Raw genomic sequence first — 24,221 nt, 5'->3', positions numbered from 1 at the left:
GCTGCACGCTTCTTCCACCTTGGCCATTTCTTTCATTTCTCTTAAATATTGGTCGCTATTGTCTCTTAGCAACAGGTGGGACAAAATTCCATGAGAGAAAGAAACAAACAAAAAAAAATCCTAACCCCCAATAAGCTGGTAAGGGATTTGGGAGTGTGAGTCACCTTAGAGGGTCAGGATTTTACCAGAAGGAGGAATTTCTCTCTGCCCCAAGATCAAGCCCAAGCTCTGATGTTCCTTATTTCTCCAGAGCCCTGGGGCTGCGCAGGAATCCCTGTGTGGATGTCTCTGACCTTGGTCTGAGGTGTGAGTTAGTCAGGAGCTTTTTGGATCAGACATTGTCTTTTTTGCAGGATTTGCCTCCTTTATCACTTAACCCCCAGCTGCCTTTGCACCCATTCTGCTGGCTGCAGCTGAGTTGCGACTTTATCTCCAGACTAAGAGATCAGTGCTGCTCTTACCCAGCCCTATAACCAGGGCAGATGCACTCAAATGCTCAGAGTCCCTCAATGCCTCTCCTCCATCCCTTTTTGTGCCTTCAACTCCTGCACTTGTTATTAAAACAGCCAAAGGTACAACAGAGTTCAGCTTCCTGACCCCAGTCCTGCTCTCTGACATTTGCTGCTATGAGGAGATTGCTCTGCAGTTCTCTCTCAGACAGCACTAAATGGTGAGTGTTATCTCCCATTCCCTCTCTCCACCAGAGCAGATGAAACCAATGGGGCATCAAAATGCCACAAAGACTCTGTTAAATGTGTGATTCCCCCGACCTCTCCTTTTGCAGGCTCTAAACTTCTCTGTCACTGTCACTATTTTATGGTCAGTGATGCGATGCCATTCCTATCTCAGGGATGTGCTGCTCCAGCTCAGCTGTTCCTCAGAACTAACCAGACTGGGATTCCAAACCGTGCTCCACCAGTCTCAGGGCACACAGAACAAGTGAAAGGCTCTTCCCTACCCTGCCCTTCCCCTGGCACAGTTTACTCACCTGTTCACTCCCTAGAGTAAGGCCTAAAGCAACAGATTGCAGCATGGACTCAAGGAGGTTCTCATCAGTGCCAGCTTTTCAAGTGACAGTAAACTGTGAGCATTCCTCCTGAAGGGCCTTTGGAGTCTGAAACATTGAGATATGGCTGGAATTATTCCAGGACCCCTAAACTAGTCCATGCCACAAGCCTGGGACACTCAGGAATGTGGAAGGCTCTGTGTTCACCTCAACAGTGAACCCCAGGTTGCCATTTACTCACTGACAGAAAGGGTAAAAAACTACCATGGAGTTTATGCTTATTAACAAATCTTCATGTCCCAGCAAATGGATACAGGGATTTACTGATTTGTTGTCAGTGACAACAATGACACATGTCAGATTCTGCTCTTGGGAAAAGACAAAACCCTCAAAATGGATCTCCACAGCTCTTTTACTTCAGACATTCACAAGTCATGTCTGGCCTAATCCCTGAGCTTTGGCCGGATGTCAAGACTGAGGATAACACAACCTGGAACAGATCAATACCTCACTGAAGCAATGGCCAGAGATCCCCCTGTCTCAGACAACAAAAAGACCATTGATTCTGTTCTGATTGCATTGATGCAGAGTGTCTAATTCCAAATCTGCAAAAGAAGTGCTGGAATTGCACCTACAGGAAAAGAGCTGATCTTGTGACCCACTGATGTTATCTGCTCTGCATCAGTCTCGTCTTTCCTTTGCTCACATTGATCTCCTTGGGTTTGTGTTTTTCACTGGTACTTTCATGGGAAGATGAAAAAGAGGGTTGCCATGCACTGAAACAATAAATTCCTCAAAACCTGAGCAGGCTTTGAAATCTCTTCATCTTTGGAAGTTGCTAAACCTTGCATGAAAGTGCTTTCCAAGGTGATAAATTAATGGATGTATCCTCAGTGATGACCACAGAAACAGACATTAAGCAATGCAAAGAGCTATAATCCCACTTCATTGAAGCAATTATCCAGGAAACCAGCTTGATTCCTGATGGAAAGTCAGTGATTTAGGGAGGAAATCACCCATTCCACAAATAAGCAATAATCTAAGAATGAGGAAAACCTACCTGGATGCATTAGCTGAAGTCATCTTTCTTGTGCTATCAAACCTCCCTTTCCTGAGCACAGGCAAGGAGAATCCAGCCAAAAGCTGACTACAGGCTTATCTAATGAAGCTGATATTGTAGACTCAGCACAAGCTGGACCCAGGCCAGTACATTAAGATGGAAGAACCAGAGAGGCCCTGAGTGAAAAGAGTCCTAGCAGATAAAGATAATCTTTTTCATCTTTCCTCATCTTTGACCTCTCTGCATTATCTGAAACCACTGGGCATGGGATAGCAGCTATTTAACCTGACAAAATCATTCTTTACCCTAAAAGTGGCACGAGGGAATGGAGGAATGGGCTAAAATGGCCCAAATTATTTCAGGGACACATATTAAATATTGAAGGAAAACCAAACTTTTCCCATTAAATTTCTGCTTTGTTTAGTCCAACAACAACCAAGCATGGAGCGAACTGGTTAAATAATCTGAAGTTAAAATACAAGCAACATAAAAGAAAAAATGCAGGTTTATCGTTGGTTCACAGAAAATAAATGAAATTGGTCAGAGTTTGGGCAAGATCAGTGTAGAGTGAGGAAAAGCTGGCAGAGGTAAGACAGAGAGAAGATATTTTGAGGCAATGACCTTGTGCCATGTGTGCAGTCCAAATAAACCAGTTCATTCTGTGCAGTTCCAGGCGAGTGCCCGAATTCCTCATTGTGTCTCATAGCAGCATCCATATCTCCATTTAGCAATGTTTTCCATTATCATAATGTATCTAGAATTATTTATGCTTTCTGTCACCTCCTGGCTGCTCTATGATCCTGGGCAGGAATCCCACAAGAGCCCAGGAAATTCCGGCGTGGACGGAATGCTCCAGCACGGCTCTCCAGCAGCACGCGCTGCCGCGAGCCAGCACAGCTCACAGAGCCTGCTCTCTGTTCTGCTCTGGGTCCTTCACACTTTGTAATTACCCTGCTCTTTCTTTTGGAGATATTTTGCTTGTCTGGCACAGCAAAGTGGGACAATGGCAGATGGAAGTTGCTGGGTCGGTAGTCGTGAACTCCCACAGGTTCTTAGGACCACCACAAATGTTACCACACTCCAGTGCAAGCACAAATTAGGTTGTTTGTGACTCTGTCTTTTGTGAAATAAATGCACAGGTTATATTTTTATTTCTGGACCACAAAAATGTTTTCAAGTTAATCACTTCAAATTTGTTCCCCTAGGATGAAACTCTTCCCTAAATGCACCTCGACCTCTGGGAAAGAGGCTGATTGTGGAGCTCAGTGGGTGCCAGCAGTCAGTGGGTGGATGATGTGATGAGCAGGGTAACAACAAAGTTAAACCCTGCAACATCATCATTTGGGTCCCTACAGAGGAATGCAGCATGAAGGAAGACAGAGCAACTCTCCATCCCTGCTTTTGTCTGGGATGAGCTCCCTGTGGTTCCCCTCAGCTGAAGGAACTCTGCAGTGAAAATATTCTGCAGTCTGCTCCACTGAGCTCTTCTCCTCATTGCAATATTCTGGCCACTTCAACCTTTGTGGAGAGGAGACACAGACAAACCACTTATCATATCTGAATTCAAATTCTGGGCAACAATTAAAGAATAAGTACTAGTGTTAGAGGAATCCATTTCTCTAACATCCATTCCTCAGTGCAGCCGTTTCAGGTGGGAAAAAAGAGTTTAATCTTTAGGTCTCTTTCCCTGAGGACTGACCTTATATGTTAAAAAAAGCCCAGTCTGTAATTATAAAGTAAGTGATAAGCATCAAATGGATTGTTACAGAATCCTTTTGTTGCCTTTATTGCATGATAAGGAGCAGTTGCTGTGTAACCTTGAATGTGGGCAAATAACTCATGCTAAACACATTGCGACAAAGATGGCATTTTGGCAGGGCTTTGATGTAGGTCATTTTATTACCAGGCTGAATCAAACTACAAACTGATGTCAAACTCATGCCAAGAATGCTAATAATACACTGATCAATGAGGTGCTGGATTGCTCAAGTGAAGTGGTCGAGGGAAATGCAGACATAAAAAGTCTGGAATTCCAAAGGTTGAAGTGCTTGGGCTGTTACACCGGGAGGAATTATATGCCTTGCATTAGGACAAGTTTTCTTTACTCCAGGGGCCTTTAGCTGAGTGTTGAACAGGACAGTGTCAGAAAGTATGTACTTATCTTTATTTTTCTTGACCTTTATGTGCAAGTAATTTTTATAGTTCCATTAACTAGTAAGATCATTTGCAAACCACTGTACAAAGTGTATTATGAAGAATGCCTTGGGGACCATTGTATCCTATTATGTTGAATGTTAATAGAATGAAAAATTAATTTAAACTCTAAAGACTTGAGCAAGGCAAGACTTCCCTTTTATAGGAGAAATTCAAAATTTTATTTGCCATGGTAAAACTTTAGAGCTGTACCCTAATATGACCTTTATAAGCCTAATTTGAGTCAGTCAGTGCAGGAGTCTGATTTAAATGAAATTACTTCTGTCAAAGCTTCTCTGTTTTAAAAAGGGGGTTTTCTGAGACCCCCACATTTGGGATTAGTCACTAGTGAGCTCTGAGCTCACAGCTACTTGTTCAGCAATTAATCAACCAGAGATGAGAGAACCCACGGTTCCAAGAAGCATCTTCACCTTACTTGAATCTTTAATTGCTCATTAAACATTGTCATCTTCAGCAATGTGGGACTTCAGAACACCTGAAAACAAGGATATAGTTCTTTAGATTTTTTTTTAGTAATTTTTCATGTGACTGAGTGCTTTAGAATGAGGAGTTATCTCTTGAGTCTTGCTGCCAAGTCCCACAGTGCAGTCTTCCCATAGGACTGCAGCTAGACAAGTGATTAAGGAAACTGTAATGCTTAATTAGTTACTATTACAGTAGTTTCACGAATACAAGCCGCACGGATTATAAGCCGCACCCCCGGTGCCTCGACAATGTTGCTGTCTTTGTCAATAGATAAGCCGCACCCCGAATATTAGCCGCACTTTCGTTCGTCGCGAGAATCCGTGCGCAGCTTTCACAAATTGGCCAATTAGTAACAGGATCGCGGCATAGCGGGCTTTACTGGCTCGGGGCGGGGCCAGGCAGGCTCGGCCCGCTCATGGTTGCCGACGGGGCCGGGTGGCCCAGCTCAGCGCCACGGCTCGGCGGGGCTGGCCGGGTGGTGCTGCTGCCGCCGCCGCCGGGCTCGCTGGCCCCCCTCTCCCGTCAGCACCGCCCCGCTGCCGCGTTCGCTCGCCCGGCTGGCAGGGCTGCCGCCGCCGGGCACGCCGTCCGCCCCGCGCCTCGCGAGCGCCGCGCCCGCCCCGCGGCGCTTTCGCGGCTCGCGGCTCGCGGCTCGCGGTTCGCGGCTCGCGGCTCGCGGCTCGCGGCTCGCGGCGGCGCTTTCGCGGCTCGCGGCTCGCGGTTCGCGGCTCGCGGCTCGCGGCTCGCGGCTCGCGGTTCGCGGCTCGCGGTTCGCGGCTCGCGGTTCGCGGCTCGCGGCGGCGCTTTCGCGGCTCGCGGCTCGCGGCTCGCGGTTCGCGGCTCGCGGCTCGCGGTTCGCGGCTCGCGGCTCGCGGCTCGCGGCTCGCGGCTCGCGGCGGCGCTTTCGCGGCTCGCGGTTCGCGGCTCGCGGCTCGCGGCTCGCGGCTCGCGGCGGCGCTTTCGCGGCTCGCGGTTCGCGGCTCGCGGCTCGCGGCTCGCGGCTCGCAGCTCGCGGCTCGCGGCTCGCGGCTCGCGGTTCGCGGCTCGCGGCTCGCGGCGGCGCTTTCGCTCGCCCCGCCGGCAGGGCTGCCGCCGCCGCCACCAGGCTCGCCGGCCGCCCCCTCCCGTCTGCACCGCCGCCGCGTTTCCTCGCCCTGGCCGGCACTGCAGGCCCCCGCACCGCCGGGCTCCCCCACGCTGCTGGCCCCGATTATGCTGGGCTTCCCCCGCTGCCAGGCAGCCCCACCCGCCGGCCTTCCTGCTTCTGCCATGCTCCCCTGCACTGCTAGCCCCAGTTCTCCCGGGCTCCCCCGCCCTGCTGGCTCAGGCTCAGCCGCCCGCCCCCCACACTGCTGGCCCCGCCTCTGCCAGGCTTTCCCACCTCTGCCGGGGCCGGCCGGGCTCCAGCTTGGCTTGGGGCTGCCGCGGGCTCTCACTTCCGTGTTGGCAGCTTTTAGAATTTTGTTAATAGATTAGCCGCCCCGGAATATTAGCCGCACTTCCGGGTTTCCACCAAAATTTTGGTCAAATTGGTGCGGCTTGTATTCGTGAAATTACTGTATTTCATATTTATATTAGCATAGTTAAGGTGTGATAAATTTGTGTGGAAATCAACTGAATTTAGAGCAATAATGTGTGGGAGTTTTGTTATTTGGAAGAGTAAAGAACCAGTCCCCCATCAACCTTCTTGTTCACAATATTTGCCTTGAGGTGAGAATGTGGCCCAGTTAAAAAGGTAAAAAATGCTACACATTTTACATGTTAGAGTGATTTATTATTGCAAATGTCCATACAGGCAACAGCAAAATCTCAGTTTTGACTTCCACATCTCTTACAAAACTAGGATGTCACATCAATGAGAAATGTACTCTCAGCTAAAGCTGTGCAGGGCACAATTCCTGAGGTATCCCTATCCCAGTGTATTCTGTATCTTTTAGCACACTGTAGTTTGAATAAAAACCTATAAGTCTGTGGCTATTCTATATGTGAACTACTCCTTGTTCTGGATAACCAGCCATTTTTAAATGATTGCATGAAGGTGTGTACATTTTTATTGGAAAATCCTGTTTATTGAATATCCTGAATGTCCTGAATTTCATCCTACAGCTGTAGAGTAGGATGCTTCACTGTCTCCAGAAAGCCTAACTTGAGTAAAATAAATGCACTAAAGATTAGGACAATTAGTGACTAGAGATTAGCTATGAATATTTCATGCCCACTGCAATACTGTCTAAACACAAGATATGGAATAAGAATAAATTGCATTTTTGACATGCAGCAAACGTAGAAAGGAAATGATTAATTTAGAAAGATTTTGCAGTCGTTTTAACGAGGCACTGTTCTAATCACTGGTCACATGGGATCTGCTGGATAAAGAGCAGGAAAGTTTGTCCCACAGGATTGTTCTCAGTTCACTTGCATTTTGAAGTTGGATTTAAACATTTTGTGAACAGCTTAGTGTGTTTGGTCTGCAATGACCCAGCCACAGAATAGGCAGCAAAATGTTTCCATGAGCTCTGATGGTGGCCTGGGTGTGGGTCCAAGGTGTGATCCAGTCTGGGAGTCCAAGCTGAATGTCAGGTGCAGCAGGAGTCCCTCAAAGCTGCAAGGCAGTGGTGGAGAATTCTGGCACAGGAGGTATCTGGGAACTGAAAAGGGTTCCAGCTTTCATTTCACCTGATCAGGGAAACTTCCAGAAGCTTTGCTGGCTGATTTCAAAGGAATTGGGTGGTTCAGCTCCATGTCCACTACAGCAACCCAAAGCTACTTCCCAAATGAGCTTTGCTTGGTTTAAACAGAAAGGAATTATCTTTGTCTTGGGATAAGTCCTTTGTAGTTCCGCTTCAGGCAGTTCTTGGTTAAGTAAACTCAATACCCACATTTCCCATCTGATGTAAAAACACAGGATATCCAACCACAGGTTATGTATGGTCTAGATCATGTATTTTATATGTATGTCTATACTGTTTAATACAGTGACCTCACTGCCACTGCATCATATTTATTAATAACTCATACATGTTGGTCTAGATGGAAATTATGTGTTCCAGCTTAACCATCCAATTTGAATCTCTGACATATGGAGTTTTGGCAGTGTCCTAAGTGGTAAAATGGAAACAGGACAGTCAACAATAAAGTTCAGTCTTTAAAGCAGTTATTCAGTGCTCTGTGTGATGGGCAGACACTGGAAACTGTCAGACACTGAAACTGCACAGGAAAAGAAAATCCTAAAAGCTGCGAGCTGTTCCTCAGCCAACCTGTTTGTCTTGGTTTGAGCTTGATTATATTGAACTTCCAATATTCCACCAGTGAAAACTGGAAAACTGATTGACCTTGAAAAGACACAAATGCACTTGCAGCCACTGCATCACAGAGTAAAATTATTTATTTTCCTAGAGCTGTTTTTTACAAATCTATTTTGGATCTTAATACACTTTCAATACTGAGCTCCATTTTGTCTTATGAGCAGTTGCAATTTGAGTGTGATACAAGAAGCTGCTGTTCTGTAATATAATAATAATAATAAATATCAGTTTGGTAAAAACTTTATTACAAAACAAAACTGCTAACCAAAGGAATTTCTGGTGTGCAGGTTTTTCATTACAGGGCTGAAGTGACAAATGAATTTATTGCTGTCAAGAGACCTATATTTTATTTTGGTTACTTAGCAATAATTAAATCTAGCGAGTAATTATTTTTTTGTGTGTTTGCTTTGTTTAATATTTTAAAACAAAACATTGCACTCTCAGGCATTGCTTAGGGTATGTTTAGCAACCACTTAATATGTTTACAATGCTGTGTGTTGTTTCCTCTCCACAGCACTGTGCACAGAGGAGTGTGTGCATGGAAGATGTGTCTCTCCTGACACGTGTCACTGTGAACCAGGCTGGGGAGGGACTGATTGCTCAAGTGGTGAGTAAAGATACCAAAATATGATAAAAACATGTGTTGCTATTAAAAACCAGGCCTTATAAAGCAGTGGCCTTAGAGCTTGGATGCTTTGAATAGAAAAATGAGGGTTGTCTGCTGGTTATTTTGTGAGAATTCATATGGGGTTGGAACAAAATGACCTTTAAGGTCCCTTCCAACCCCAATCATTCTGTGCTTCTATGAATATGTGAGAATACCTTCTTCTAGGAAAATGACATTGGACTTTTTTGGTTGTATTTTGCAAAGAAATGTGAAATGTAGTGGAGGATGCTGTTAAAGCTTTTTGGTTCTGTTATTAGGATACCAGTGCAGATAATAGAGCTCTATAAAGAATTTTTTCTCTCTCAAATCTTTAATACAGCACATTCTTAAGGAAATACTGTGTGGAGTGTGGGAGCTGTTTGGAAAGGACTCTCTCCAGATAGAATTCTTGTCCTGTTTGAGCCAGTGGGAGTTTTACCATTGACTTTTCAGGCAGCCCAGATTCTCTCCTCTGACTTACAATCCATTCCTTAAATCCATACTGCCAGAGTTAGGGAAATGGGAGTTGGGAGTTCTGCACCTTTTGCTAGGGAATTAATCCACACTGGAGACTTTCACTTCTTTCAGCTGGCAAGGCTGTGTTTGTTAAACTCTCTTAATTGGGAACGGTGAGTTTGAGTGGTTGGTTCATGCTGGAATGGAACCGGCAGCACAAACATCAGGGTGTGATGTAACACAGGCCTGAGACATTATTGACATAACAGGAATAAGCTTGTTAAATGGAGTCAATTTGTGCATCAGGCAAGTAAATAAAGCTGCATGGGGAGAGATGCTGTGAAATGAAACTGAATGGACGTTTTGTTTTGTGTTGGCTTCCTCCCTTTCTCCCAAATTGATTGGGATCTTAAGAAAGAAACACCCTTACCAGGCAAGAAGGTAACAGAGAAGGGGTCTGTAGAGGGAGGAGTTAGAAGGGGATGGGAGGTAAATGTGCCTGAGGATGGACACAACCAGAGGCTGAAGGCAGAGGGGCACATTCCTGGATGGATTCCTGGAGTTCTGTCTGCAGCTCTGCTCAATATCCCCTTGATTCCAGCAGAAAAGGGAATGGGAAGGGAGCAGGGAGGAAGGAGTTCAATCCAGAGGGGATGTGGATGCTCCAGCCCTGGGAATGTTCAAGGCCAGCTTGGACAGAGCCCTGAGTAACCTGGTGTGGGAATGGCATCCCTGTGATGGCAGGGGTTGGGATTGGATGATCAGTGAGGTCCCTTCAACCCAAAACATTCTGGGATCCCCTGATTCCAAGGATGGAAACAAAGGCCATGCTGTGGGGTTTGAAGCAACATTATGGGATTACCTGGAATGTAGACAAGGGAAAAACTGGGAATCATGACTTATTGAATATCTGTCTTTAAAAATATTTTTAGAAGAAAAATAATACCATCAATTGTGAGATATTGTATAGATTCTCAGGAACTCATTTAATGTTTTGATTATTCTTAGTACTAGATTTACTTTAACCTACCAGTGAGTATTTGCACAGTGCATGTGCACTAACAGAAATGAAAAATAATTATAATAATAAAAAAATACTAGGACAATAAGGACATACAGATATAGATTATACATTTTTACACATGTGCACTCACAGAGTAAAAAGCACTTCATTCTGTGTAAAAATGGCCAGGAAAGGATAAGATGTCAAAATACAGAATGGTCTTGTGGACTAAAACTACCCAGTGACTCTTATTAAATTGCTCTAATCTTGCAAGTGGAGATAAAAGAAAAAGAAGGTTTTTCCTATATTGAATATTTAGCTTTTTAAAGTAATTAGGAATATTAAAGCACTGACAATGATTGAGATAGAAACATTATTCATAACTTTTATTTCCGCACTGGGCAGGGATCCAGTATATTTCATTTATGAGGTTTCAGCGGTGGAAAGAGAAGTGTTAGCCAATTCCTAAATTAAATATGCCCTGTTAACTTTTATAAATGATAGCCCAGGATTAGCTTCAAAATTTAAGCTTTCATTTTATTAATATAATTAGTGTGTTTGCTGGCCTTAGTGCCCATTGTCTTTCATTCCACTTGTTACATGCTGGGTAACACGTGTTCCTGCCCTAAGGTCTGATCCCACCAGCTCTGCCCAGTGGAATGTTCCTAGGAGGGAAAGTCACTTTTACTGCACCTGGGGGCAGCTCACCTTTGTGCTTGACACTAGAAATTTGGGTGACTGGAGTCTTCATTGTTAGGAGACCTTGTTTAAATTCAGAAGTTTAAAGGAACACTGTTACTCCCAATATTTCCAAGAAAAGAGGAATGTGGAAGCTTTGCCTAACTGAGGTTAACCAAGTTTTTCTGATACATGATCCATGTGTTAAATCATATTTTACTGTTATCCAGTTATAATGTGGAAAACAATTTTCACTTCTACTAAATAATGTGTTGCCTGTACCTGTTTTCTTTCTGTTCTTTCATGACTGTTGGGTAACCAATGGAGGTCACATGTTTGCAGTGACAAAAGCTGTTTGGGATGCTCCTGCAGGGTGTGCTCAGGAGAAACCAAGCCTGGTGGTGAATGGTGCCATCCCAAACCTGTGGGGCTTGAGAACTTCCCAGTGCATTCCTCAGGATCAGGGATTTGATGCAGACACAGGCATATTGCTTTTCATGCTGGCTGTTTGAAGTGCTTTCACTGGGAGAGGGATTGCCAGCCAAAACACTCCCTTTAAATTTAGCAAAGGAGCTGGAATGGTTTCCTGAATGATCCCTCCTGAAAGCACCACTGAGAAGTGGGGCCTCCCTGACACTGGGGTTTGTGTGTTGTCATTTACTTGGGGAACATCTAAAGATGCTCACTCTGAGATACAATTTCAACACCCTGCAGGCATAGCCATTATAATTTTCAAAAAGTTATTTCTAACTTTCACTTGATTTTATGGGTGAAATTCAACCATAAGCAAAGCTCCAGCACAAGGTCCAAGTGTCACTTCAGAACCAGAAGCCAGACCCAAATATTCTTCTGTTTTGGTGTGCCTATGCCTGGGGAGGGTCTGAATTCTGGCACTGAGCCCCAGTTTCCCATGGAGAGGGAAATGCAGTGCCCCAGTGTTACCATTCTCCCTTGGCTAAAATATTCTCAAGTAAATGTTTTGAATAGTTACAGCTACAGCCTGTAGTCATGCAAACAATTCAATCATCTTGCTCAGACTTGGTTTCATGCTTTCCTAGAACCCAGCCTGTAAGACAACAGTTACAAAACTTGCTTTTCAGTGCAGCTTTCCAGTGTCTGATCATGGTATATGTTAGAGTTCATCTGTTGTCAAGGTTAAAATAACTTCAGATGAATTGCTAAACAATTATAAAAAACCCCAGTGCCATATTCAGCTCTGCATGTCTCTGTACCTGTGTTTTACTGCATGCTGTTGTACATCTGTCCATGCCCACAGGCCTAGCCTTGATTTCATGCTATAAAGCTGCAATATATTAAGGCTTGATTACCATAACAATAAAAAGAGAAGTAATGAGGTATTAACTAAAGAAGCTCTTGAGCAAAATGTTTTCAGCATTTTAATGATGCTAAAAATTAAAAGGAAAATCCTTTTATAAAACCACTGCATACCTTTCCCTTCCCTTTTAACTTATTTTATTGAATCATGCCTGTTTTGTCCATGCAATCTGGACTGTTGGTTTTTTAAATACAAAGCAAGATTGCAAATGCTCTGTGTGAACTTACCTGCTCACCTTTCCAATTATTTCAAAGCAATTAGCTTCAAACAGTATGGCTTGAAGTTGTGGTGGGGATATAATTGCCTGTTGGTGGTTACCTGGCCTCTTCTGGATCTTGCTCACAGCCATCTGTATTTAAAGGCCCTTAGGCCCCATCCAGCAAAGAATTTAAGCTTATCCTTACACAAATAGGACTTCTCATCTTCTCTTCATGCTTTAAGTGTTTAGGTGGTTGTTAAGTTAGTTTTGAAGAAACAGCTAAAAAACCTTCAGTGAAATCTATACAAAGCTCTAATTGAAATCATCAGACATGTGGGGAAGAAGGTGATCTTTCTTTCTAGATGTTAATCAGGTAATTTTATTGACAACCATTTTGACTCTCCTGAACATGATTTATTGTGAGGAAGGTCACAGAAGTCTCTCTCATTAATAGGGCCTTCTCAAAAAAGGGGCAACAGGTAGGAAAAAGAAAGTTCAGGGCAAGAACCCTGAATTAAAAGCAAAAATCTTTCAAAATTGTGTGTGTCAAGTTGAGAAATTTTCAAGTAAACAAACACAGAGGTTGTAGTGAAAAAATAAAGCGGTTTTCAAAGTGTTTGATTTGTTATTAGTTTTGAGGAAAACACAGTACTTGCCCAAAGTGTAATTAAAGAGATATTGGTGTAATAACACCAAACCATCTTTCTTGCTGTGTCACCTGGGGGAGAGACATTATAGTGCTGCTGTCTGGCATAGCCTGATCCATAACTGTACATATGGATAACACAGTTTTCCTTCAAAAGGATGTTTTGTACAAGCTGTCATTAGGAACAAGAACCTATTTCATCTTTATCTCTTTGTCAAAAATAGCCAAGGTCATAACAACAGGCTGTTGTAACATCACAGCAAGATCACTTTTAAGGGTCTAGCCCTGGAGCAGCTGCAGTGCCTCAGTCCTGAGACTCGTGATGAATGGGAACAGCAGATCCTGTGCTAAATCTGAACGGGGTTGTTTGACAAGCCATGGAAAGCAACAGCAGAATTCTCAGGAGAAAAATGAAGTGTTTTAAAGTGAGGCTGTGGTGGTTTTCAGGCTTGATTTTGGCATTCATGTTCTCCAACTGCTTTGAACTATTTCTGAAGAGGAAATGAAGTTCAAAGGAAAGATCCCTGGTTCATGAATTCAGACTCAAACAAAATTCATGTGGGAGGCTGATCTGCCAGAATCATTAGCTGATTTTTCATCCTCAGATTTTTAGGATATGGGTGGCCAGGAAACCACTAGAGCACACCAAAGAGGGACAAAGATGCAAGACCACAGCTCTTCCAAGCTGTTAGTGGGCTACTGCTTAGATCCAGAGCCTGTCCCTGAGGGACACCTGCTCCTGGCTCTTGGCTGGGAATTTGTCTGTGGGGTTTGTACCTCAGTCACTGCTGTACCCAAGCGCCAGATGAGGTCACAGAGCCACAATGTTCCACCACAGCCCAAGTGCTTCATTTGCCATTCCAGCTGGGTTTAGAGGCAGTTTCTAAAGATCTGTTTGAAGTTGTTAAACTGCAATTGCGATCCAGTCTTAATTATTGCTTTACTGAAACAGGATTTCATACCCATAGCATGTGGACTTCAAAGTTTTAGCACACTTTTCATTTAAGCCAAGCTCAAATTACAGCTTAATTTTGATGTGATTTGCAGACTCAGTGACAACTGCATCATGCAAAGAGATGCAAATGTACAAAATCAAACTCCAGTGAGGCTCATACGAGGATCTTTCCATAGCAATTACAGAGTGGAATTGATTTCTGTCTCTCAGTTCTAACAATTTGCTCTTCCTTAAACTTAAAAAACACCCATCTCCCTTCAATCACTGCTGAACTGGTGTAATCAGGTAAACAGCTTGTGTTTAATTTTTGCCTCTGCTGGATGTTGGGCCCACGCACCAGGGCTCAGGCCCTGGGTTTTGTGTGTTCCAGGCTCTGTGGCAGCAGCTCTTCCCGGGCCAGCCCACGCAGGACAGCCTGTGACAGGGAATGAGATGTAAACACAAGCTGCTGTGCAGTGCCGTTGGTGGCACAGCAGCATGTCCTGCATGTATTTTTACACAGATAATTTGGCTGCATTAAACCAGGCTAATCCATCACTTTTCATTTGGTGGGAATATTTTGTCTCTTGCTGAAGCTGTTGATATCTGCCCAGTCATTTGTGGCAGTTTTTCCTCGTTTTGTGAGGGATGTGTATCCTGTATCCTCTCAGCTTCTATGAACTAACTACTTGGGAGGTGCTGCAAGCTTATGGAAAAGTGCTGGAGTCACATGAACCTGGGCTTCTCCCACAGTAAGAGGGCTGGGCAAAGGGCAAGAGTTGATTCTGGAAAAGGAAAAGTAGATCCAAGATTTACTCTGGGAAGGAACTGCTTTCTGTACTTCTGTGTGATTCATTGGTGATGAATAGATCAGCTGCCAGTTGTTCTGAGTCTTGTACTAAAGTGAGTGAAAAATAGAAATTCAGCACCCTGTGTCCTTTTACTTTTCACCTTCATCTTCCCTGTCAGAGTCTGGGAGAGTTCCTCCTTCCCTAAATCAGCTGGTTGTGTCTAAAGCCAAGGCAGTGACAGATCATTTCCCCAGCACTCCCAGCCCTCCTCTGAGACTCCCTCTTTTGGATGATTTGAGGAGTCAATTGAGCTGACCTGACTCTGTCTCTTCCAGTCCCTGGAGTTCTGTCTTCCAGCTCGTACCTTGCTCTCAAGGCTTGATCCAGCCTTGTACCTCATACATATGAATAATCCTTTTAAAGTCAATAAGGAACAATCTTAACTTCTTTAAGTTAGATAAATGCTTAAGCCATTACCTGAATGGGAACTCATGAGATGAGGTGGAAATCAGGTTGGTGAGGATCTCTTTTATAGGGGCCAATAGTTACTGAGTGTCACCCAGGATGAGCAAGGGCATGAACATTGCTTGGGTCTCACAGCTGACAAATGGGAAGTGAGAGGACAGGTAAGACCCAGTGACCACCTGGGCACAGCCCCTGGTGAGCAATCCTTGAGCAAGATGGAAATTCTCTCTTCCATGGAACTGAACTGCAATTCTTTATGATGGGTATCTCTGCAAAATCAGTTTGAATCCAACACTGAATTCCTGCTGAAAACCATAAAGGGAAGCTGTGAGCAAATTGTATTTTGTAAAGCCTTACTGATTGCCTGCCAGTAGGGCAGTATGTCAGGGACAAAAAGGGAGTGAGGGAAGGCATTTAGGTGTTGGAGCAGAGAGCTGGATGTAAAGTTTTGGGAGCAGACAAGGTTATCCAGGGAAGTTGTGACCCAGAGCATCCAACTGAGGTGTTTGTAACAGAGCCACAGTGAAGCCCTCCCAAAGCACAGCCCCTCTGAACCTGGAGCACAGCTGAGCTGGGTGGCTGCTCTCTGATCTGGGGATGGCTTGATGATTGGCTAAAACTTTGAATTTTCAGGGTAACTTTCAGTAAATGAAACCATGGTTACAAGCACTGAATGGGCTAAACGCATTCCCGTGCAGGTTTGTGTGGTTATGCAAGAGGGAATTTGGCTCCCATACATCTTTCCTTGGCTGCCAAACTGGTGAGAGCAGAGCAGACTTCAGAGAGAGGCAGTGTGTGTGTGACGAGTTGTTAGTTTTATTAATTTCACTGAGGTTTTTCTCACTTTAGACAGAGTAATAGCTATAAAAGAAAGAACCTACTAAAATATCCTCTTTAATGAACTGAATTGCTAATGCTGAATTTCATTGCTGGAGCATCTTACAATAATGTGGCTTTAAATGTGCACTACACAAATGAACAGACTTTAGATCAATTTAAAAGTACCATTGGTATAATTTTATGGCCTGGTCACTAAGAGCTGTCACTCAGAGAAAAGAGCAAAATTTCCTTCTGCAAAACGTAGGCAAAAATTTCAGCTGTGGACACCCACTCAAAAGTATTCCTGGGTTTTTTGCTTGCTAAAAAATACACACAAAAAATTAGTGGCCCTTGGGAAAGCTTCTAAACTACTTTTCCCTGTGTTAGACATGATGAGTGATTCGAAGGCATGCTTGGAGAGGGCAGAGCTCTGCTCACTGTCCAACACTAAGGAATCAGAAAATCCCTCAGAAGCTATTTCAGGCATCTGAAGCTTCAGAAGCCTCAGGCCTGTCCTGACTTTTTCTGGTTTATGAATTACTGTCCCTAAAGACAAGTGCTATAACTGGGAAAGGCCCTTCTTTTCCATCCCATGCTCTTAGGATTTTTTAAAAGCTGCTGTTCTTCTTAGTTAAAATAATATTTTCTGGGTAGACTTTAAAGATTGAAATCAAAAAGGGAAACCAAAGATTTTATTCAAAAGTTAGACATGAAATTTACCTCGGTCCTCCAGCAGCTAAAGTTTGCTGTAAACTGGCACATATTCATCACACAATGCCAGACACCAGCCTGCCTGTGTGTGGACACCCAAGAGTGTAAATCATTCCAAGAGCACCAGGGAGTGTGCCCAGGCATGGCAGGCAGGCACATGAACACACAGCTTCCCCTGCCACTGAGGGTTTCTTTGTTTTGCTGAAATTTCTGCGTCTACATACCAAGATACTAAACCACTTTATTTCAGGAAACAGCAGCTGGGTATATTTTAGCTGCTCTTTGGCTGCTGCACCGAGCAGTCCCCATGGTCCCTGTCCCCTCCCACTGACCTGGTGTTCAACGTGGGCAGTGTCTGCTCCAAGGAAAAGTGTTACACGCTGAGATTTGTCCTCAGGCTTCACCCTCATTTTGTGTGAACTTAGCTCAGCCTCCTCGGGGCGGGAAGTCCTCATTTATCCTTGATTTCAGTGGGAGTGGAGTATATTTGTCTGGATTGACTGGGCCCATGTTGGAGCTGAAGAGGGATTGCAGTAGTGGGCTGGGAAGAACTCAGACACACTTAATATCTGTGCTAAAGAGGAGGGAGGATCTAATGTACAGCTGGCCTTGGTGTCTTGGGTGGGTTGCATTTAAAATACAGCCTGGAGGCAGCTTTGCTAACTTTAGAGACGTGTGATGATGGGATCTGCTGCAGTGATGCAACACCACGGTTTAAAGTGAGAGTGAGAGCAGCGAGCTCCTCCCTCACCTAATGGGGACACGGCAGCAGAACGGATTATTCTGCTATTTATTTGTTTTAAAGTTCTTTCCTTCTCAATAAAATAAGGAATTAGAGAATTGTAGGAATAAGAGACCTCTTTAGAGATGTATCTGCCATTGTACAGGTGACACTCTTTAGCCTTGAAATCACTTGCATTTCTGGTAGCTTCTCCATGCAGGGGGAGGTCATGGTGGTCTTAAATCACTCTGCATAAAATGAGAAAGTTTCAGGGAGTTTTCTCTGTTTTACCCAGTGTTTGTGCCATTGTGAGTTTGATAGCAAGGTTCTGAAGTGAAATATTTTCAGAAGTTTCTCTGAAAAATCCCGTTCTCCTAAATTACACTCACAAAAATCCCCCTTAAGCGCCTCAAATAATACTCTGATACTTATTTGTATCGTTTACAAAACCCTGAAAAAATGTTTGCCATAGGAGCAAATACCTCGTGTCCCCAATGAAATGAGTGTTTGTTGACAGCTTGTCTGCCTTGGTGTTGGGGAGAGAAATAATGAGAGAGCAGAGGACTTTAACAAGTGCAAACGTGGCTGTAAATGCAGGGCTGGCAGATCAGAGCCCTCGCAGGTGAGCGTTTTGTTCTCACTGCCGCTCGAGCCGGGCAGGGACAGGAGCAGGCCTGCAGCTCTCCACACGGGAAAACGTGGAAAATGAGGGAATGTGTCATGACCTAAAGAAATAAATGAGCAGATGGTGTGCCAGCATCATACCTGACACTCCTGAGGAGGTGCTTGTAGCATAACCACCGACTGCAAACAGAGTTGTGAACAGAGCCCAAAGCCAAAAAACGCAGGGGAAGGTGATATGCATGGAGGCATGGAATAAAAAAACAGGGCAAAATAAAGATTGAGACGTGACACAGAAGGAATTTTAGGGAAAAGCTGGGAAAATAATCAAGGTGAGACAAGAGGCAGAAGCAGGTGGGGATAGGAAAGGAGGTCAGTGTGCAGATAACTGACTTGAGACAATACATAGCTGAGTTTGGATGTTTTACAAGTGAACACTGTGGTGTGTGTGAGGTACCTGCAATTTCAGCCTTGGGAGCAGAGACAGTTACTGGCTGATTCTACCAAGGAGAAATCACAGATTTTGTAAAAATAAGAACATGAAGTGGAAGGACTGAGGATAGAATGGTGATGGGAGATGCCACAGGCAGGTTAATCAGGTGAAGATTTTTCTGGTTCCAGCTGGAATAGTTATTTCCCTTCCTAGCTGTTGATCCAGTTCTGTGGTTTCCATTTTCCCCTGCTCTTCCAGGGAAGAGCTGCACAAAAAATCAGGAGGGACCATGGCCAGGACAGCTGACCAGAACTGGGCTAAGGGAGATTCCATACCATGGAATGCTGTGCTCAGTGAATAAACTGGGAGGCAGCAGTTGCTGTCCTGGGATGGGCTGGGCATCCATCAGTGGCTGGTGAGCAATTGTGGAGTGCAATCTTACCTTCCTTTGGTTTTATTCTTCTCCTTCTTCTTCCTTATCATCTTCTTTTTATTATTATTATTACTGTTCTTATCTCACCCAGTGGGTTTTACCCTTTTCCAGTTCTCCACATCCCACTGGTGAGCAGAGTGAGCAAAGGCTCTGTGGGATTTCATTGCCATCTGAGCTTCAACCAGGACAAGAATCCAAACCAGGTGATACCCAGAGAGAAGAAGGATGAGTTTAGAGATGAAGTGCTCAGGTTTAAGTGGCATTTGTCTTTTTATGGTGCTGGCAAAGAAACCTGTTGAAGTGTTTATGAAAGGATGTAAATGTCTTTTACAGCACTACAGCTTCAATAAACACTATGTAATGTTTAAACACAATGTATTGAAGTGGGATGCTGGAAGTTATAACACATTCAACTGCCAAAAATGCCTTTTCCTGGCCTGCAAGGATCATGTAAGCAAAGAAAGTGCAGTTTTCAATAGACAGGGTTTATTTTGTTACTGACAAAAGCAGAGGTGAAATACCAGGAATTTTGCACATTAGGGAAAATTTATACAGTCAAAAGTTCACTTGTATTTCTGTACTCATGAAAATACTTTACACCTTTAGTCTTGACCCTTCCTTATACCATTTGATTGCCTTAAATGTGTGCTATATAACAAGCACATCTTCCAGTCATTTCCTTACAGCTCCAAAAGACCTGATTCAGGTCAGAAAAACTGCAGGATTTTATTTATTAAACAAGCCTGTGTTAGCCCAGGAGAATATCTGGATGTTTGGGAGTGAAAATGAGAGTTCTGAAGACCTCAATCTTGTCCAAGAAAGCCCAGTGAAGGCCATTTGTCAGAAAAGCTGGGAAGAGACCCAAGTGTCACAGATATGGGTGTCACTGTCTTTGTAACAGCAAGAACTTGTGAAATACGATCAGTGACCTACAAGATGAGTAAAGTCAGAGAATAACAATGCACGATGAGTTTCTGGGCTGTGCAGGGAAATCAAAAGGGACCTACTGCTACACAGAGACTTCTGCTTAAAGAACTACTGGGGAGAAAGAAAGTGTGAGAAAGGCTCCCATCCACAACCACTTTGTAGCAGTAGGTTTTATCCACTTTCATGGCTCTGGGCAGTGCTGTGCAAGAAGGATTTAGGCCCCATTAGGAGTAACAGTAAATGCCAGATGGAAATGATGTGTGTATTGTTACTGAGATTATTTTTTATCAGGAAGAGCTTTATGGGCATCAACCAGGAAAAAAGAGAGATAAAACACTCATTCTTTGATCTTGGAGGGTGGTCATTCAACAGGAAAAGTCTCTGCTGTTCATCATTTTCATTTTCAGTAACTTCTCTGCCTATCACACAGTGCCTGCCCATGTGAAGGCCAGAGACTGCCAGGTTTTATAACTCTGACCAGGATGCTTAAAAATATGTGCATCAAATTTAGGGTAGAGGGTAAAATTAGACAGCAAAATTCAAAATTTAACAGAAGCAGCTAAAAAATGAAACAGCAGACACTTGGGGTGGTTTAGAGGTAAGGATTTCTCAACCTTCCTACTGCCTGTTTAAAGCTCACCTTTCTGAACCCCATGTACAGAGCTGCAGTGTTCTAATTATGCAGCTTTGTGAGTAAATCATAAAAATTGATTACAGGAGAATTTTTAGCCAAGGCTCAAAATCTGATGCCCTCTCTGACTTATCTACATTGCAGTGATAATTTCCTAAATAAAGATCAAATCCTGGAAACAAACTGCAGAAGGAGGCAGGTTTGCAGGAAGATATGAGGATTCATATGGAAGATCAATTTTCCATAGAGATTGCACACTTTGCTGCTAGGGTGGGAGATAGAAAGACAGCTGGAAGTTTGAGGAATTCTTGGGAATCCAGAATAACTTTTGCTTCATCATCAACTTTAGCCTGTTAGTGCTTCCCAATTAAATGACATCCACTTCAGCTGGGATAATAAGAAAATACATGCATTCAGCATACATGTATTCAGCAAAAAGAGAATACATGCATTTCTGCAAATATTGTCTCTATTTTCTAGGATAAATTCCAGCCACTGGAATTGCCCAGATTCCAGTTTGGGAATACCAGTAGAGTGTGGTACCTCTCCCTTGCAGATTTGGTGGGGCTATGGGCCATAGGAGCTGCAGGACAAAGCCCAGTGAATTTGTTTTCAACATTAGGCAAAGGATTCTTTTCATCAGAGCTTATTCAGAAATCCTTGGGGAACAGGGTATGTTACTTGTGTGATCCCATTCATGGAATCTGAATGTGGCAGCCCAGGTCTGGGTTTCTTTCTCATTTTCTGGTCCATGACATTTTCCCTCCATGACATTGGTAAGAGTCTCACCACCCTTCCTCCTCAGCTTCTGGCTCCAGGGCTTTTTGGAGTGCTCAGGTTCACAGCTTAGAGCTCAATCAAATACAAGGAGTACCATTTAGCCATTAAAAAACTCCTCTACTGGAAGGGTGATTAAAGACTGGAATAGGCTGCTCAAAGAGATTATGGAGTCTGCCCTTGGAGATATTCAAAACTCAACTTGATCCAGTCCTTGACAGCTTGGACTAGATGATCTCCAGGGGTCCTTTCTACCTCAGCTGTTCTACAATTCTATGATTCTATGAATTATTTTATTCCTGTAACTTTAGTGATCTCTGAATCAGAGCAGGAGGCTTAGTGAATTGCTGGATATGGTAGAAAACATAGAATATCTAAGCAGCAGGTCAGAGCATTCTGAAAACCCCTGGGAATCTCCTGTGTCTGAGAGCACAACTCTATTACAGTGAGCCTGTCCAAAGAATTATGTGGTTATTCTCACTCCAAAATCCTGAAATGCCATGGAAATTCTTATGACAGGATGGATTTTCATCAGTAAATTCAACAGTACTGGAATTCCTTGCTGATATTCAGGAATTCAGGCTCTGTTCCCATCTCTGTTTCTGGACTGCTGCATCATTCTGGACACGTCCTTTCCCTCTATTTCTGGTTTATGGAATGGTGAGCCTGGCCACATTTGGGTGGAGTACTAGAGTTTCTAGATAAAAACTGCTCCAGAAGAAATAGATGTTTGTCCTCAAATGTGTGAGACCCTGGGCTGTGTGTTGTGTGGAGGATGCATGTGTTCTGTCTGACAGCAAGAAATGACATTAATTAATTAATTACTCTGACATGCAGTCATGATGCTGCAGTCAGTACTGAGATGTGCAGATGTTGGGCTGTTCTTCCAGGATGCAACATGTTGGAATGCATTAGGAGGTGCATTTTTGCTCTGTGGATGACTATGACAAATTGAGGCACAGCCAAGCTGTTAAGTTGCTCCCAGGCATCTTTCACGCTTCATCCATTCCATGAGTGATAGATGGAATTAAACCTCTCCCTTTTTTTTTTCTGTTTTTGGGGGGTGAGGGGGGAAAAAACACATTGTGGATAATGGAAAGGAAATCATCAGCACTAATATTTATCCCAACTTTGTTTTGTATCTGCAAGATCAATGTTTTTATAATTCACTTTTCATTCTCTTTTGCTTCATTTGCTTTGTTGTTGTAAAGGACATGGTGCATCTCGGGATCACATTTGGAGTGCAGTTTTATTAATACAGAGCTACACAAGTGGAATTGTTCTGGGTTTGTAGAAATGATAACAGAAACTCAACCATTGTCAGGAGTTTAAACTCAATATTTAACATTTCTGAGTGCTTTCTTTATAGCAGGTACAGCTCCTCTCACCTGAAATTCCTTCTAGAAGACTTAGGGAAACCTCAGGTGTGACCTTTGGGGGTTGGATATCCCAGGAAGGGTCTGTTAACCCTGAACAGGTGTGAAAGGGACAACATGGACAGGAGGAACATCAGATATTGAGGAATGAAATTGCAGGGAATTCTCTGGGTATTGCCATAACAGGAGAGCAGGGAAACACAACCCAGACCCCTCTGCAGGGAAACATTACTCTCTACTGAGTAAACTAAAATGTACATCTTGATTGTAGTTCTCAGGATCTTTGCAAATGCCATTTCATCTGCATTTTGGAAATCCCAGTGATGGGACTGTGGCCAATGTGCTGCCAAATGAGGAGGCTGCTTCCAGGAGGCTGCTTCCCCTCCAAGTTACATGGTTCTTCTAATATTTTTTTTTCTAATGCAGATCAAAATCCAAATTCTCCTTTTTCTCTAAGCCTTTCACACTTTAAAAGCCAGCAATAACAGCAGAGCATGTTAAAGTAAAACAGAAATGATGGATCAGGGTCCAGTCTTGACCAGTTCTGACTCTGTCAGTAGCAGTTTCCATAACATCTCCTGTGCTTCTTGCACAACACAGACTTTCCCCATTTTTTAACTGAAATCGAATAGTTTCTTTAATAAAATAAGCAATGATCAGGATTGGGACATGGGTCATGCAGTTTGTATAGGAAATTGAGGATTTCATAACATCCAAGAAAGGCAAGTTAAAATTCTAGTAAATTAGGTTTAAAATTCTCTTTTTTCTTCATAACTGAGAATTTCTTCTTAGACTTCCATTATAGTGGGATTCAGGAGAGAAGCAAGGTTTGAAGTTTTCTATTTGGGATAAATCACATTTGTGACAAAATTCCTTTGCCAGTGGAAGTCTGTCCACTGAGCAGTTACAGTGCTGCTCTGGGAGCAGAATGATGAGCTTCCTCTGCCACTTACATTTCAGTGAAGATCTCAGATCCAGCTCCTTTCCCTCCTAAAGGGGTTTTCAGAAGTTAATTGATCTTGTGTGAGCTCTCTGCACAGAAACTGAACTTTTCTTTCCCTGGACACCACATAACAAACATTTTCATCACCACCCCCAACTCCATGAATGGTTACAGTTTATATTTGCTTCTCTCAGTGTCTTCCTCTAGAGCCACATATTTTCCTGGTTTCAATACAGAAATGGAAATTAAATATCAAACTAGGCTCTGATATTTCAAAAGAGACAGACTTGAAAAACAGAAACATGACCAGAAGAAATATTTAAAATGTTATCATGGCCCAGTGCTCAGATGTCCAGCAGCAGATCCAATCTGAGCAGGGGCTGTGTGTAATTGCATCTTAAGGAAGTGAACAGAGCAGCCTCAGTTGCAGGATTGTTTGGTTTACTGTAATTAGATAAATTAATTAGTACATTAACTTCTAATGCAGAGCACATTTCTGAAATGAGTTGCAGATATTTGTTATTTTGTTAGGATTTAAAGAACAAACTCTTCCATGGCAGGTCAGTTGCACAAAGCTACCAGAGCTCTGTGAGTGTTTAAGAGGTTTTAGACTCCATAAAAATAA

At 43.5% G+C, this 24,221-nt stretch overlaps 1 protein-coding gene across 11 annotated transcripts in view; it reads left to right on the top strand.

Annotated features, from left to right (window-relative positions):
- The window catches only part of MEGF11 (multiple EGF like domains 11), a 254,601-nt gene that overhangs the window by 78,421 nt on the left and 151,959 nt on the right, over nucleotides 1–24,221 (top strand). For all 11 annotated transcript variants that reach the window (XM_033070493.1, XM_033070496.2, XM_033070491.2 and 8 more), the window contains exon 6: nucleotides 8,565–8,657. In XM_033070493.1, coding sequence (XP_032926384.1) covers nucleotides 8,565–8,657 — 93 coding nt within the window. The remainder of the gene's footprint in view (nucleotides 1–8,564; nucleotides 8,658–24,221) is intronic.

This window comes from Catharus ustulatus, chromosome 12 (assembly GCF_009819885.2).
Source record: "Catharus ustulatus isolate bCatUst1 chromosome 12, bCatUst1.pri.v2, whole genome shotgun sequence".
Lineage (NCBI taxonomy): Eukaryota > Metazoa > Chordata > Aves > Passeriformes > Turdidae > Catharus > Catharus ustulatus.
Note: the sequence above shows the minus strand (reverse complement) of the source record. Positions and strands in the feature narration are given on the sequence as shown.